The sequence below is a fragment of the Styela clava genome, chromosome 6, assembly GCF_964204865.1.
Source record: "Styela clava chromosome 6, kaStyClav1.hap1.2, whole genome shotgun sequence".
In the NCBI taxonomy this organism is placed as follows: domain Eukaryota; kingdom Metazoa; phylum Chordata; class Ascidiacea; order Stolidobranchia; family Styelidae; genus Styela; species Styela clava.
The window spans coordinates 3,379,355-3,392,852 of NC_135255.1; the positions used below are offsets into that span (position 1 = coordinate 3,379,355).

The window sequence follows — 13,498 nt, forward strand, 5'->3', positions numbered from 1 at the left end:
TCATTTGATAGACGAAACAAAACTAAGCTAATACTCAATATATTAAAAGTAATAATTTGTTAGTAGATTTCCCGAAAAAAATACAATATATCATTTATTTATAGACATGTAAATTGAAAGATTTCAAATGATTTGGTTACATACTTGCTTCTCAGACTTGATAGGCCTCCATCTCACTCAGTGATGAAAACCTGACTCTTGACGAATTTCTTTTGGTGCAATTATAAATTGTCCTGCCGACTTCCAAGCAGTGTTTCAAAACGCTGAAAATCAATATATAGGTCGTGATTTTATAAGCCAATTCTAAATTTGAATTAAACTGAATTTCGTTGAGCCAAATATGCCATTTTCAGGTAGTTAATTCACTCAAATGTTATTTGACAGAGACACTACAAAGCTAGGCTTATGCTAAAGATACAAAAAACTAACTATGTAATTCAATTTAGGTCATTTTCAACTATGTCGCTGATTTCCCCAAAATTACATTCTTTAGTTAAAATGATATGTTAGTTTATCATATTGTATCTCATTTTGTATTCTTAAAGTAAGACTCTTTTTTGAATATTTTCTTCTAAAAATATACGTAAGTTTTAATAAAATACGTAACTGGTAAATTTCGACATTTAATTTCATAAAATCGAAAATTTAGACGAATAAAATTTATTCAGCGATTGCCATTAAATTTCAAATATATACTTTATATATAAATATCAGGTGTAGTTTTCAAACTGCACAAATTGCAAATATTGCAATACCAATAAAATACCCAATAAAGTTTTATAACTGTTTCATGGAGTATATGACTAATTATCTCTGATCAGTAACTTGTAGCATTATCACATTGTTCACGGTATGGATCGCAAACTGGGGATCGCTATGCAGTAGGGAAGCGCGCAACGAAATTTAGGGGTCGCAAAGAGTACACCAATTGGATACAAGGTACTATATTCATAGTATTTCTGCTTCGACTTCTGCTTCGAAACACAATTATAGAAATTTGTGCAAAATCTAAATCTTACAATTTCGATAGAATGCACAGGATCAAATAAGCGACATAACAATGTTGGCTCGCATCGAACTATTTAGCATTTGAAACGTGAACGTGGGTCTAAATTTTTTGGACTTTTGAATCAAAAGACAATTATTAAAACTTGTGAAAATATAAATCTTACAATTTCGATAGAATGCACAGGATCAAATAAGCGACATAACAATGTTGGCTCGCATCGAACTATTTAGCATTTTAAACGTGAACATGGGTCTTAATTTTTTGGACTTTTGAATCGAAAGACAATAACTAAAACTTGTAAAAATATAAATCTTACAATTTCGAAAGAAAACACACTATCAAATAAGTGGTATAACAATGCTGACTCTGATCGCAAGAAATGAGACGCGGTGCGCTCGCATCGAATTGTTTAGCATTTTAAACGAAAACAGTGGTATATAGGAATCAATAGGCGTCGAAAGTGGAATAAAATGTTCAAATAATATTTACTTGTTATTTTCCTCGTTTGTTACTTTGTGTGTTTGAATCTTTAACTTTTAATATTTCTGAATCTGGAAAAAAGTTAAAACATTGATAAATAAACTGTCGCAGAACTGTAGCTAGCATATTCAATGGACAGTGGGACCGAATCTATCGGATCTTTTGCACAAAGCTCCCGCCACGTTTTAAAATGACATATTAGTAATTATCCATTTGGGGTTAGGAATGATTTAAAAATTTGAATTCCCAGCGCAATCTGCATTCCTAACTTAAACTGGATAATTACTAAATCTCTTATTTTGAACGTTGATAGCGTCTTTGTACAAAGATCCAATCTATAGACAATAATATATAAAAGTGAAAGGTCTACGGCGAATCTCTATTAAACCATGAATTTTGCGCTACATTTGCGAAAGCTATGCATTACATTCATGTAAAGCGTACCATGTGGAATGCAGCTTACGTAGTTACGTAGATCAGTGTATTACGTTTAAGTTTCTTATTATGATAAGTTTATTTATTGCCATATAGCTTTAAAGTTTGGCCTATTTGTGACGAAACGATGGAACCCGCTGTTAGTGAGTTCGATACAAAAGAGAATCATCCATCAATCTGTACTTCTGTATTAGGTTAATAATTCTAATTCGTATAGGTCCGAAAACCTCCAATTTACCACTTATACAATAGTAAAATGAAAGCAATAGGTATAAAGAACATTTAGCTCACCTGAATATTGTTTCGAACTCACTGTCATAACCCAATAGTCACCATATCCATACATCCTACAGAAAATCAAACCTCAGCCTACCACAAACATTTGACTGACTAAAAGCGATGTCGCTTGTGGCTTCCCGCGCAAAAATATTTGACGAAAAAAGCCAACTGATTGGTTATAATCAAATGTTTTTAACTGATTACTTTAATTACTCCAGGTTGTCGTTACGCTTCTGACGCGTGATCGCAAAGTTGCAGAATGCAAATGGCGGTTTGGATTTGCTTCATACATCGTATAATACCTAGTTCACAGTAATATTCTCAGAATCTTTTGTACCAAGTCCCGCCCCAAAACAACACCCCGCCAACGCTCGAATTAAATAGAAATAGTAAATATTCAGTTAAGGTGAGAGATGCAGATTCAGCCGGTAATTCAAATTTACAAATCGTTCCTAACCCAAACTGCATAATTTCCCATTTTTTATTTTAAAACGTGACAGGGGTGTTTATCTCAGATCACACATTTTTGCATCAGTGACGGGAGCTTCGTACAAAGAATCCAGCAATTCCATTATATTTGTCTGTTTACATTTGTCGAGTAAACGCGCACGTGAATGCCATCAAAAATGTAACCTTCCTACAACTCAATGAAAGAATAACGACGTGTAGAGGTTTAGCGTCATATCAATGCATTCTCTGCATTGGCGTACAAATCTTAGCTCATTGACTTGCGCAGCCAAGAATAATTTTGTGTTTTCATACAATAACGTGCCGGCGATGTCGTTAAAAGGGTGGTCATAACGTGACGTTGTTTCGATGCCTACGTTATAGTAATTTCTTCGCCCAAACCAAACAGCAGAGACATAACATCAGCAACAGCAATAATCAGGGTTCTATGTGAAGTAAATAAGTGACTGCTCAAGACAAGAGCATACCGACAACAACAACTGATAAAATAAATACATCAACTATTCGAGACCATTCAAATATTTGGTGTTATGGAGCTCGTGAAGAGGTATTATTGACGTAGGCCCACAATAAGAACGTAACAAAATCAAATTGTTACTTACCTATCAATATTAATGAGTGAATTGAAACTACTCTATTTAATAACTCGGATGTATTTGCTGCTTCTTAAATTTTATTAATGCCATTTTGAGTGAACGAATATGTCGCGTAGACCCTAGGTCCATATGAAGCACTTTGAGTCTGTCTCTAGATTAGACCTCTTGGTAAAGAATGATCATGATACAGGTATGTACGGCCGTAAACGACAATCCTGAGATTTGATCACACAGGGTAAGGGTATACACGTATTATAATCTATTTAGTATCTATGCCAGCCCGTGCACTGCAGCTGACTACGTTCGCGTTGAGTGGCGCATCGTGCTAAGCCTTAGGAATACGCTTGATTCCTATCCTAAGATTACCTCGCTTGGATTTGCAGGTTCAAATCCCGTAGGGGATAATTTAGTACCAGAGGATTGCTGGCGGCTTCCTCCCACCATCCATACCCCAAGCCAGAAATTTTTTTCGCCACGGAACACTTGCACTTTTTCTGTCGCCTCGTGGAACACCAAAAATGCGCCGCTAAAACTACCAGAATTGTGTTAATCATACCTAAAATATGATTGGATATGTTTTTTTTTAAATTTAAATGCTGGGTATATGAATCAATAAATTCATTTTACATTTCTGTGTCGATTACTTTTCATTACGTAGTGTTTCCCTTTAATAATGTTACGTAACAATGAAGTACTTTATTTTATTTATCTGCTCCATCTATTATTATTTATCTGCAGAATCGAGTTTAGGAAGCATGAGTTTCAATTTCAAAGTAAAACCAGGCAGAGGTGGAGGAAGAAAAGTTGACCTTTTTGCCATTATCCTTTTGGCCTACATGTTTGCCTACATCTACAGTAAAACCAAAAGCTGTAAACTTGATATTGAACCTGACAATCACAAAGCTAGGCCGACGGTTAACGAAAATGCCACCACCCGCAAAAAGTTAGTCAGCTTTAGGCCGACGATGACGCGATATTCAACGGTCGTTAGTTGGGCGACAATTTTACGATGGCGTGATTGACTTGGCGACCAATTTAGCCCTAAGCAAACGCCATATGAAAAACATGTCTTTTTTGTAGGCTTTTCCACTGCCGACGGAAAAAATCTCATGGTATATAATTTTTGCAGCCATGGATTAAACATTTACTTAAAGTCATTCGCTTCACAAAACTAGGGCTCAACGTCTCAACTTCATAATTTTGGCCGCGAGTAGGGCTAGCCTAGATTTTACTGGCTGAAAATATTGGCCCGACTTGGCTTAGTTGGATGATTCGTGTCAAACATAACATCGACTGTCGGATTTTGTTAGTTCATGCACAATTTCATTGATCATTTAAAGGCTCTCTCCAAAGTTTCCAAGCTAAGGAAGAGAATTGATTCCGGCTCATTCCAACTTGGAGCAGTAAGAAAAGCTTCCTTTATGGGTTTAGCTTAGGGTAGGATCTTCATACAAGCGCAACTAAGGTCTGGACTCTGGATCTCCAAATGGGTAATGTATATTTATTACACCGACTTATAAAAGATCCATTTGTACATTCGGTGTCCAATGAGAAAATGAGCTGAAAAAGCCCAACTTGGTAACATCACGCGCACTCACTCAGAAATAAATGAGACCGATATCTGAGCAAAGTTACAGGCCACCACACTAAACTGCCAAGAAAGACTATAAAAATACATGATATACTCGACCTGGCCAACCACATGTTGGACGTATAGTAAGTTAGTCTCGCGCAACCCAACTCGTAATTCTTTTGGATTCGCCACTATTATAAAACTTGCGACACTTGGATAAAAAATAATGGTACTCCCGAAGTATGTGAACCAAGATGACGGACACCGGAATGTAGATGTGTACCAGGTTAGGCTTAGGCCACAATTTTATTTAAATTTTCCCCATTTTAGTTCTATTACGAGTTCGGGGACTAGCCAAGTGACTTCCGTAGTATTTGTATATGAAATTATGGCCTAACCCTAACCTGGTACACATACATATTTCTCAACTTCATTTGTGTCCTGTAACTTGGCTCAGAGATTATTTTCTATATTTTTGAGTGATGCGCGTAATCTTGCTTTCAGTAAAATTGCCAATACAAACACACACTCCCTGCGCTGACTGCATATTATAGAAGGAATGCACAAACTTCATGTGTGGCGAGCACCCTAATCATTTTTTCACGAGTAGCAGACGTAACATAAACTCATAGCCCTGTATTGTTCCCAAGATTACCAACTGAATAAAAAAAATATGTTGATGTACTGATTCATATTCTTCGAGTGAAGGTGGAAATTCATGATGTTTTGACCTTTCTTGTTATAATTCGTACACTTTACCACTATTTTCACATTCTATGAATTTCGAATACAATATATTAGAATGGCCATGATCACAAATATACTGATTGAATTGACATGGTTTGCAATACGTTAATCATTTTTATTAGATTTCCTCTTTCCAGAGGTAAATAGTATCTTATGCTACTATAATATAACCAGTCGAACTTCACACATATTATTGCGATCCTGAGAGAATCCATATCATGCACTGCAATTAATACTTCAGCCTTCTCTTCTTATCAAATTATTTGAAACGAGCACGCCAAAACCGACTGACAAAAATAGCACGTGGTGACTCAGTATTCTAAATTACCAATATTATGTTGAAACCAATGCACCCATTGAATATATTTATAACGTTCGGTTGTAAAATAGCAAATATGCAATTGATATATATGTATTCCTATTTTATCGATTTGGTCGACAACACGGGGTTATTTTCGCTGTATTTGGGCGACGGAAATATTTTGGCCACATTTTGCTGTCGCACAAATAGTTCGAGCTTTATTTTCTTTAGGTTTGGGATAATGTTATCACTTCGAGTCTGCAAAATATCTCACTACCTAATCATGAAATATATGAAAATATATGGAGCATTCGTGATATGTACTTTTTGCATGCTAGTGTACTTCGTTCAAATACAATTTTTTTGTAAACAAATCATGTGTGGCCAGGTGTATACCACCGGGCCTATTTAATACTACTTTATACTGTGAACCTTTTAGCGACAGTATTCCTAATTTACAAATGGGATACAATTTGTTCCATGCACTAGTATCAGTAATAGCAAAGAAACAAATAGCAAATTTAATTTAGTCCTTATTTTAGTCAGAAGGATAATTGCAGCAATATTTGATACACACATGAGAGATGTCTTCTGAGGATGAAAAATTCAAAGTTAAGACTGTCAGGGAAACAGTTACTGATTACGTTCTTATTTCATCAGCGGACCCCAATTGTAAGTTGCCAACTATATCGCTGTCTGAACTGCATTCAACTGGTGGGCACCACACTCAGAATGATGAAAGTGAAAAGGTATGGGAGAAAATTAGCTACAGCTTGAGCAAGCAAACACTGCGATGTTTATATTGAGGCAAAATGCTGTTTAAATTGAAACGACATTTAAAAACAGTGCATGGACAGGAAGCTGTAGTGAAAAAAGCTTTGGGGCTAAATGGGAGAAGAAATATGAGAAAATTTGATCTTTGGCACAAAGAGGGCATGTATAATAATAATTTAAGTATGATAGAAGAAGACAACCCCATAGAAGTTGAAGGACGTCAAAAACAATGCCAAGCTGATTTGTCCCGTGGTTTTCCAGGAGAAACCAAATTTCAGCAAAAAGGTAGATTCTTTAACGAGGAAAACTGTTACTAAGAAGGTTTTTTCGTTTGCAGCTTCATTCAATTTGGGACAATGGATCAATTTTGTTGATGGTCCTTATTAGGAAAAAAAAAAAATTTCTAGATAAATTGTGAATTCTGAAAATTTGAGGGTCAGTGGCATATTCAGAGGATTCAACTACCAATGAACGGCAGTTAATATTGTCTCCTGTAAATCTAATGCACACCGTCATGCATTTCGTTTTTCTGTTTTCATTGAATATATTTTTCGCTGCATAAGGAGTTTCTTTTTTAATTTTGATTTCGGGTGAAAATATTAGCCGGGACATCGTGTATTTTATAGCCGGTCCAAGATGGAAATAAAATGGATTCAGACTCCGAAGTCAAACGCAGCATGCGCGAATGTGATTTCACCCTTTTGACTAGTTTTGCTCATGACGTAGTACATGACTTGTTATTGGTGATCCAACTCGCCAGATTAATTTATTTGGCCAAATTGGGTTTAAAGCGTGTACATAAACACTGTATTGATATTATAATCAAATTATCAGTAATTAGGAAAAAAAGCAATAGCTTCAATAAAAATCAATACCAACGAATCAGCCCATCCCAACGAGACTAAAACCAAACCAAAAACAAATAAAAGATTTAATAGAAAGCAGAAACGACGCAACAAAGAGGAAATTGCGACGGTTACCACAACCTTGTACAATCTGTCCAATATCTCGCTAACCGAGCCACAAACTAAAGTGTTAGCAAATGGCTTCTTGCTATAGCATCCTTGCGTTATACGCATACGGATCCATCTGCGCAAAGGCATAGATCAAGGAAAGGTAGTTAGTTTCACGTAACCCCAACTGTTAATTAGGAAAAAGTTTGTAATACTGTTAAAACGACCAATGACAATGGTAAGGACAAGGCGATGATCGCTTTGTTGTTTATTCGAGATGATAAAGCACTCGTGTGAAATCGAGTCACGTTTGAGCACTATGTACATTTTACGGCGCTCCGGAAGTGTGTGTACCAAGATGACGCACAACCTGAACCCTAACCTGGTATACATACTATGTTCAGGTTGTGCGCCATATTGGTACACATACTTTGGGAACACCCATTCAACTAGGAATTGACTGTTGGAAATTACACTCACAGCTATAAAATCATGACATTAGACTGAGTTGCATACATTCGCCGGTGTAACCTATCAGTTTTTTTACATCACCGATTGCATTCGTTATACGATCGGAGCTATAAAATGAAATAACCCAGTATGGTGTCTTATGACTTCAGCGTGCAAAGTGCCGCAAATCTTTTGTACTATGTTTGACACATTTATCCAATGCACGGGTCTACTTTTGTTCAGATGAATAACCAGGGATAAGGGGAACATTGAAGCTTATCAAAATTTCACCACCTTTTGTCTATTAATATTTATTTAAATAGCCTTATACCATTAAATTTTCTTTGACGAACTCAAAATTGTATATTATATACTGAGGCAGACGTTCCCAACCTTCCTGAAAAGAAGGTCAAAGACCTTGAAGCATCGAGTTTGCTGAAAAGATTGGTGGACAAGATTGGCGGGGTGGTGAGGTGTAGTAGAATAAGTGTTTTTCTATAATGAAATAAAACAGAAAAAATTTGCGTAAAATAGGGTTTTCCAGAACTGAAAAAAATTTAACAAAAGGATCCATATGCTTCTTCTGTGCTTCCAATAAGTAATAAAAACAAGAGCAGAAGTTAATTTGAGCATGGTATATTTGCCTAATTGAAAATCAATGCAAAATGAGTAACAACAGCTTTTAACATTTGGGTTTGACAGTCACGGAATACCATAGATCTTTGAATGGGCGCAAAACTTTAGAACATGTGTGTGGTATGGTAATATATGGCGCTTTAAACAATTTGAGTCTTTTGCGCCAGACAATTTAAATCAAAATTTTGTATATGCCTAATTCAAGACTAACTATCTTATGAAGTTATTTATTTCAAATAACCATTGTAGCTTCATTCAACACATTGCGTTGACATGTGTTATAAAGCATGGATGGGTTGGACAAGTTATTGTAGTTATCTTATTTATTGCACGGCCTAATGGTGTCTTTAAAACACTAAACTCAACTAATAGCCTATACTTATCAGGCAATATTTCATCAAACGACTATTTTCGTGTCTAATCCAAATATATAATTACTTCTGATGATTAAATATGAAAATGAGCGCAGATTTCACATTCGCCAAGAGGCTGTTTACATGCATCATGTTCACAAAGTGTCCCTACCTCCCAGTATGTGAGAACATCAGGAAACCAGCTTCCAAACATGATATTTCCAAGGCTATAATTTTTTAAAAATTCACTCCAGGTTCCTGGGTGCGGTAGTAGCATATTCATGACGTGAAAGAAGTAGAAAGAAACGCAAACATCATTCGCATTCCGGGCGACATAAATTATCTTGCATTTGTTACCCGATTGAATATCTTCAGGCAGGAGTCCGTAAGGGAGATGAGTCTTTATTAGCCTGCAAAGATAGTATATGCTGACTGAAAAATATTACTGAATTGTTGGGGTTCTAAAAAATAATCTATTTATGAAATTTATGTAATGCAAAAAGGTTGTAACACTCGGTTTAAGATGAGATGTTAGAGCCCAAAGCGCCATTTGTTTCACTTTCGAAGATTTTAAATAAACAAACTCATTACTCATTGCTGAAATGAAGGGTTGATATAACCACGTGGACAAAGCGCCTACTTCTCTGTATTTGGCCCCTTTTAGTATTTACTTGATAGTGTGATCAGGAAAAGAATTCGTGAAGTCTTACAAACGTTATGACAGTCGCTTCCGAAAACTAGCTACTGAATTGTATCAAACAGTTATGATATACTGAACTTTGCTTATTCTTTTGCCATTTTTCAAGCGTTTGTATTCCCAATAACACGTTGTCCGTCATATCCACTGCTTCAAGAAAGGGAATTCGACTCGAAAGTGGCTTGTCTTCAGCAACGTTGGTATCAGCATTGTTGCAAATTAACCAAACAATTTGCTGCATCCATGTTGTACCTTCGTTAAAGTAAAGTGTTCAATAAACTTTTATTAGTTTCGTACGACTTGAAAACAAATTAAAAACATTTTACTGGGAAGACTTGAAAACAAATTAAAAATATTTTACTGGGAAGACTGGTTTTGCGTTGCATACTGTGAAACGTGAACTAAAAAAGACAAATCAGGTCATATAAGTACTAAAAATAATTTGATAATAAATATAGGTGAGGAGAAAAAAAAAGCCTAATTACAATTTTGACGTTATAATTCTGTTTTCAACGTCACAGGGAAGTGTAACTTTACTGGCATCCGACTTCAAAAATTTATTCGGATATGTGATTCAGAAACAAGTTATCTATAAATGTCACCTTTTACAATGCACTCACCTGATTTTGGATAAGTAGCAATAAAAACATCATCATCCCTAATTTTGAATTTCAGAGCTTCCTCATACACAGCAGCCATTCCTGTGTTGCTTAATAGTGTTTTAAATCCATTGGATGCCGTATAATTTATAGGATATAGGTACCGTACCCTCAATATCTGTGACAAACCAGTCATATGAAGCAAATGTGCTATTCCGAGTTTAATCATCAGCTTCACTTCTGAAAGTTGAGTTATCCTGTTAAAATATTCTCCGAATATAAAATGTTAGCGCAAGGATGAACAATGTAACGTGAAAATGTTTAATCTCTGGAAATATTACTAAGCAATATTTGTTTTAGTTAGATTATTTAAAAGTTTAATTTAGTTAAAACTGGACTAATTGCATTTCGTATTACTGCAAATGATACCGGCAAACAGTATATATTATAGAAAAGATGGAACCTCGTAGCAGATTTTGGTATACAGTACTATTTATATAACTACTTACTGAAAGAGTATCTGTCAATCATTCGCATTGATTTCCATCTTGTTCTTGCGTATAAAAACGCAGTAGTAAGAGCTAATGATAGTACAATAAAAACTTGCATTCTTGATGATCTAATCCAAGTTTTCAGTTTTATCACAGAGTTCTCTACGTAATTTTATGAAGCTATTTACAAAGGTAAAAAAGAAATTGTCGCGAGGATTGTGTTGTACTGAACGTCGACAACCACACTACGATTTAGCGAATACTTTTACCATGTCGTTCAGGAATGTTAGGATGAATATGAATGCATTCAATTTTTTGTATTGTGTTGCATCGAAGATAATTACGGCCTTTGGATTAATCCTGGAGTGGCCAACCCGCAGCTCGCGAGCCGCATGAGGCTGTTGCGTCGGTTTTATGCGTCTCATTTCCTCTTGGTTATATTAAGGAAAAAATAAAATGCAAACTACGATTCATCTCAATTCGATCAAACACCCTAATTATCTTGTACATATTTAACCACAGTATATATATAGACAACGCCATGGATGAGCCGCTAATTGTGTACGCAGCCTGCTAAAATTGATTGCCATCAACGGCAATACAACCGTATATATGTAGTTCAGCAGTTATATGAGATATAATTAAAATACCAGCGCAGAAGAAAAAACAAACAATTTCCTATATTGATTTATTGCAAAAGTGCAGTAGTTCCCAACTTTTTTTTATGTCGCGGCACACTATTGAGCTATTTAGCTGTAAAATAATAAAAAACATAGAAGATCAGATGAAGAAAAATCTATTCTTGTTAATATAACATATCCTGTATTTAAAATGGATGGTTAATAGTTACCGATATTATAACTGTTTTGTTTACAATAATGTACACGAGACCCACTTTCGGAGCACCTCACATTATTGTAAAAGATTCGCGTCCGCACGGGTAATACGTGACGCGAATACGCTTTAGTTTTTCTCGCCCTTCCGTTGGGTGTAGCCCTATTATTATCACAGGTATTCTCACTTTTGCACAACCTAATTCATCCTAATCTTTTCACGTTATGAATTTCGTGCAGGGCCCGAGCATGATTTGATGGCCAAAATTGTAGCATTTACTATGTCGACTTTTCAGACCGCAGGAACTATCCGAAAAATAACCGTGTCTGTGTTCAAGATATGAAATAATCGTCAATTCCACTACGCTTTCATGAAGTTTCATGAATTTACTAAATTTAATGAGGGTTTTATTATTAAGTTTCATTGCATCAGTGCTTGTGCTCCCACGCGTTTTGTCTGATTACTGGCATGATTACAGATTGCAAGAATGGGCAAAATAAAATATTTTTATTGAACCGAATAATACGAATATTTTTAACGAATTGTCGAATATAGGATATTTTTAAAACACATTCAATGGGCATCCAGGCATTTTAATGTTGGTGATCTATTTCCGCCCGTCCTCTCTTTTTTTACAAGGACTATTTCTTACGCAACGTTTGGTTTTATATCCCTGGGAGAACTATGCGTTCACATGGGCGACATATGTTAAAGACGGCTGTTAAAGAGTGAATTCGGGATTTTATTCTGATTTTCATCTTTTACGTCGGTTTTGATCTTTCTCCCCACCGATTGTAAATGAACTGTCCCAATTTTAAGCTAACAATATTATCATTTCTGACGTCGAAATGCGAAAATTTATAAAGACGATAGTTGACCTCCTTATGATTTTACTTTCCTATTATGTCTGTTTTATTTTCGAATTAAATGGTGAATAAAAACCCTGCAAAGTTATTGCGTGAATCCTAAATGTTATTTGAGTTTAAATAGTCTACTAGTCACATAATAATTTCTTGGTCAATCTTGGGGATAATTTCGCACAATATTTTGTTACCTTGGTTGACATTTACAAAGCAAAACTTAGAATTAAAACAATACCCAAATACCTGAAATATGACTCCTCAATTTTGTCTTTTCTGTTTGTTAGCAAGAGCCATGGGATAATTCCTGTAGAATTCAAGGGATTGGAATCACTTGAAATTAATTCAAAAATGAAATCTCTTCGCGGCACACCAAAATCTTTCTGCGGCACCTTAATGTGCCGCGGCACCCTGGTTGGGAGCCACTGCCCCAGTGTGTATGACAGGGTGGTCCAAGGTTGTCGGTTTCGGGAGCCACAAAATCATTTTTGCATTGTTTGAAGAATAGGTAAACAGTGCGAAAAAAACTGCGAACACATACTTCTCAGGCATTGCCATCCTAGGCTAATAGAATCCGCATTCGATTTTTAGTTATCTATGATTCCTATGTTGTTAGCATATAGGCTTATTCCCGACTAAAACGATAAAAAGTCAGATAACAATATAGACTCCCAACACATCATTCAACTTTGCTAGTTGTCTCAGCTAGCCATAATACTAGTCAATTCAGTGACATTAGTGATGTAACTTTGGGTGCCGCTGCTAGATAACCAACTTTGGTTCCCCGCGCCTTCCCTTCCCCAGTAAAATTATGTTCTTTAATTTTTGCTAATTTTTGCACCGTTTAATATTTTACTGGTTAGAAAAAATAAACCTGACTTGACTATGACTACTAACAACATGTCAAAGGATTATTTTCAATTAATTTTATGACGACGAAACAACACGGATTGCAATATGATT

General features: G+C 35.7%; 2 protein-coding genes across 2 annotated transcripts in view; both read right to left on the bottom strand.

Moving 5' to 3' along the window:
• LOC144411707 (sulfotransferase 1B1-like) overlaps window positions 1-13,498 on the bottom strand; it is a 92,309-nt gene that overhangs the window by 63,007 nt on the left and 15,804 nt on the right. The window lies entirely within an intron of this gene.
• On the bottom strand, window positions 9,792-10,991 carry LOC144424440 (sulfotransferase 1E1-like). The gene is made up of 3 exons (XM_078113779.1): window positions 10,860-10,991; window positions 10,372-10,590; window positions 9,792-10,003 (listed from the first exon to the last, which is right to left on the bottom strand). The coding sequence occupies exons 1-3, from the start codon at window positions 10,957-10,959 to the stop codon at window positions 9,792-9,794; spliced, it is 531 nt and encodes a 176-aa protein (XP_077969905.1). The 5' UTR covers window positions 10,960-10,991.

Bases quoted from the DNA above. Each gene is read 5' to 3' on its own strand.
- LOC144424440 (XM_078113779.1), bottom strand. From the start codon at position 10,959: ATGCAAGTTTTTATTGTACTATCATTAGCTCTTACTACTGCGTTTTTA. The intron at 10,591-10,859 runs GTAAGTAGTTAT...CTCAACTTTCAG, and splicing joins GATTGACAGATACTCTTTCA to AAGTGAAGCTGATGATTAAA. The intron at 10,004-10,371 runs GTGAGTGCATTG...ACTTTAACGAAG, and splicing joins TGCTACTTATCCAAAATCAG to GTACAACATGGATGCAGCAA.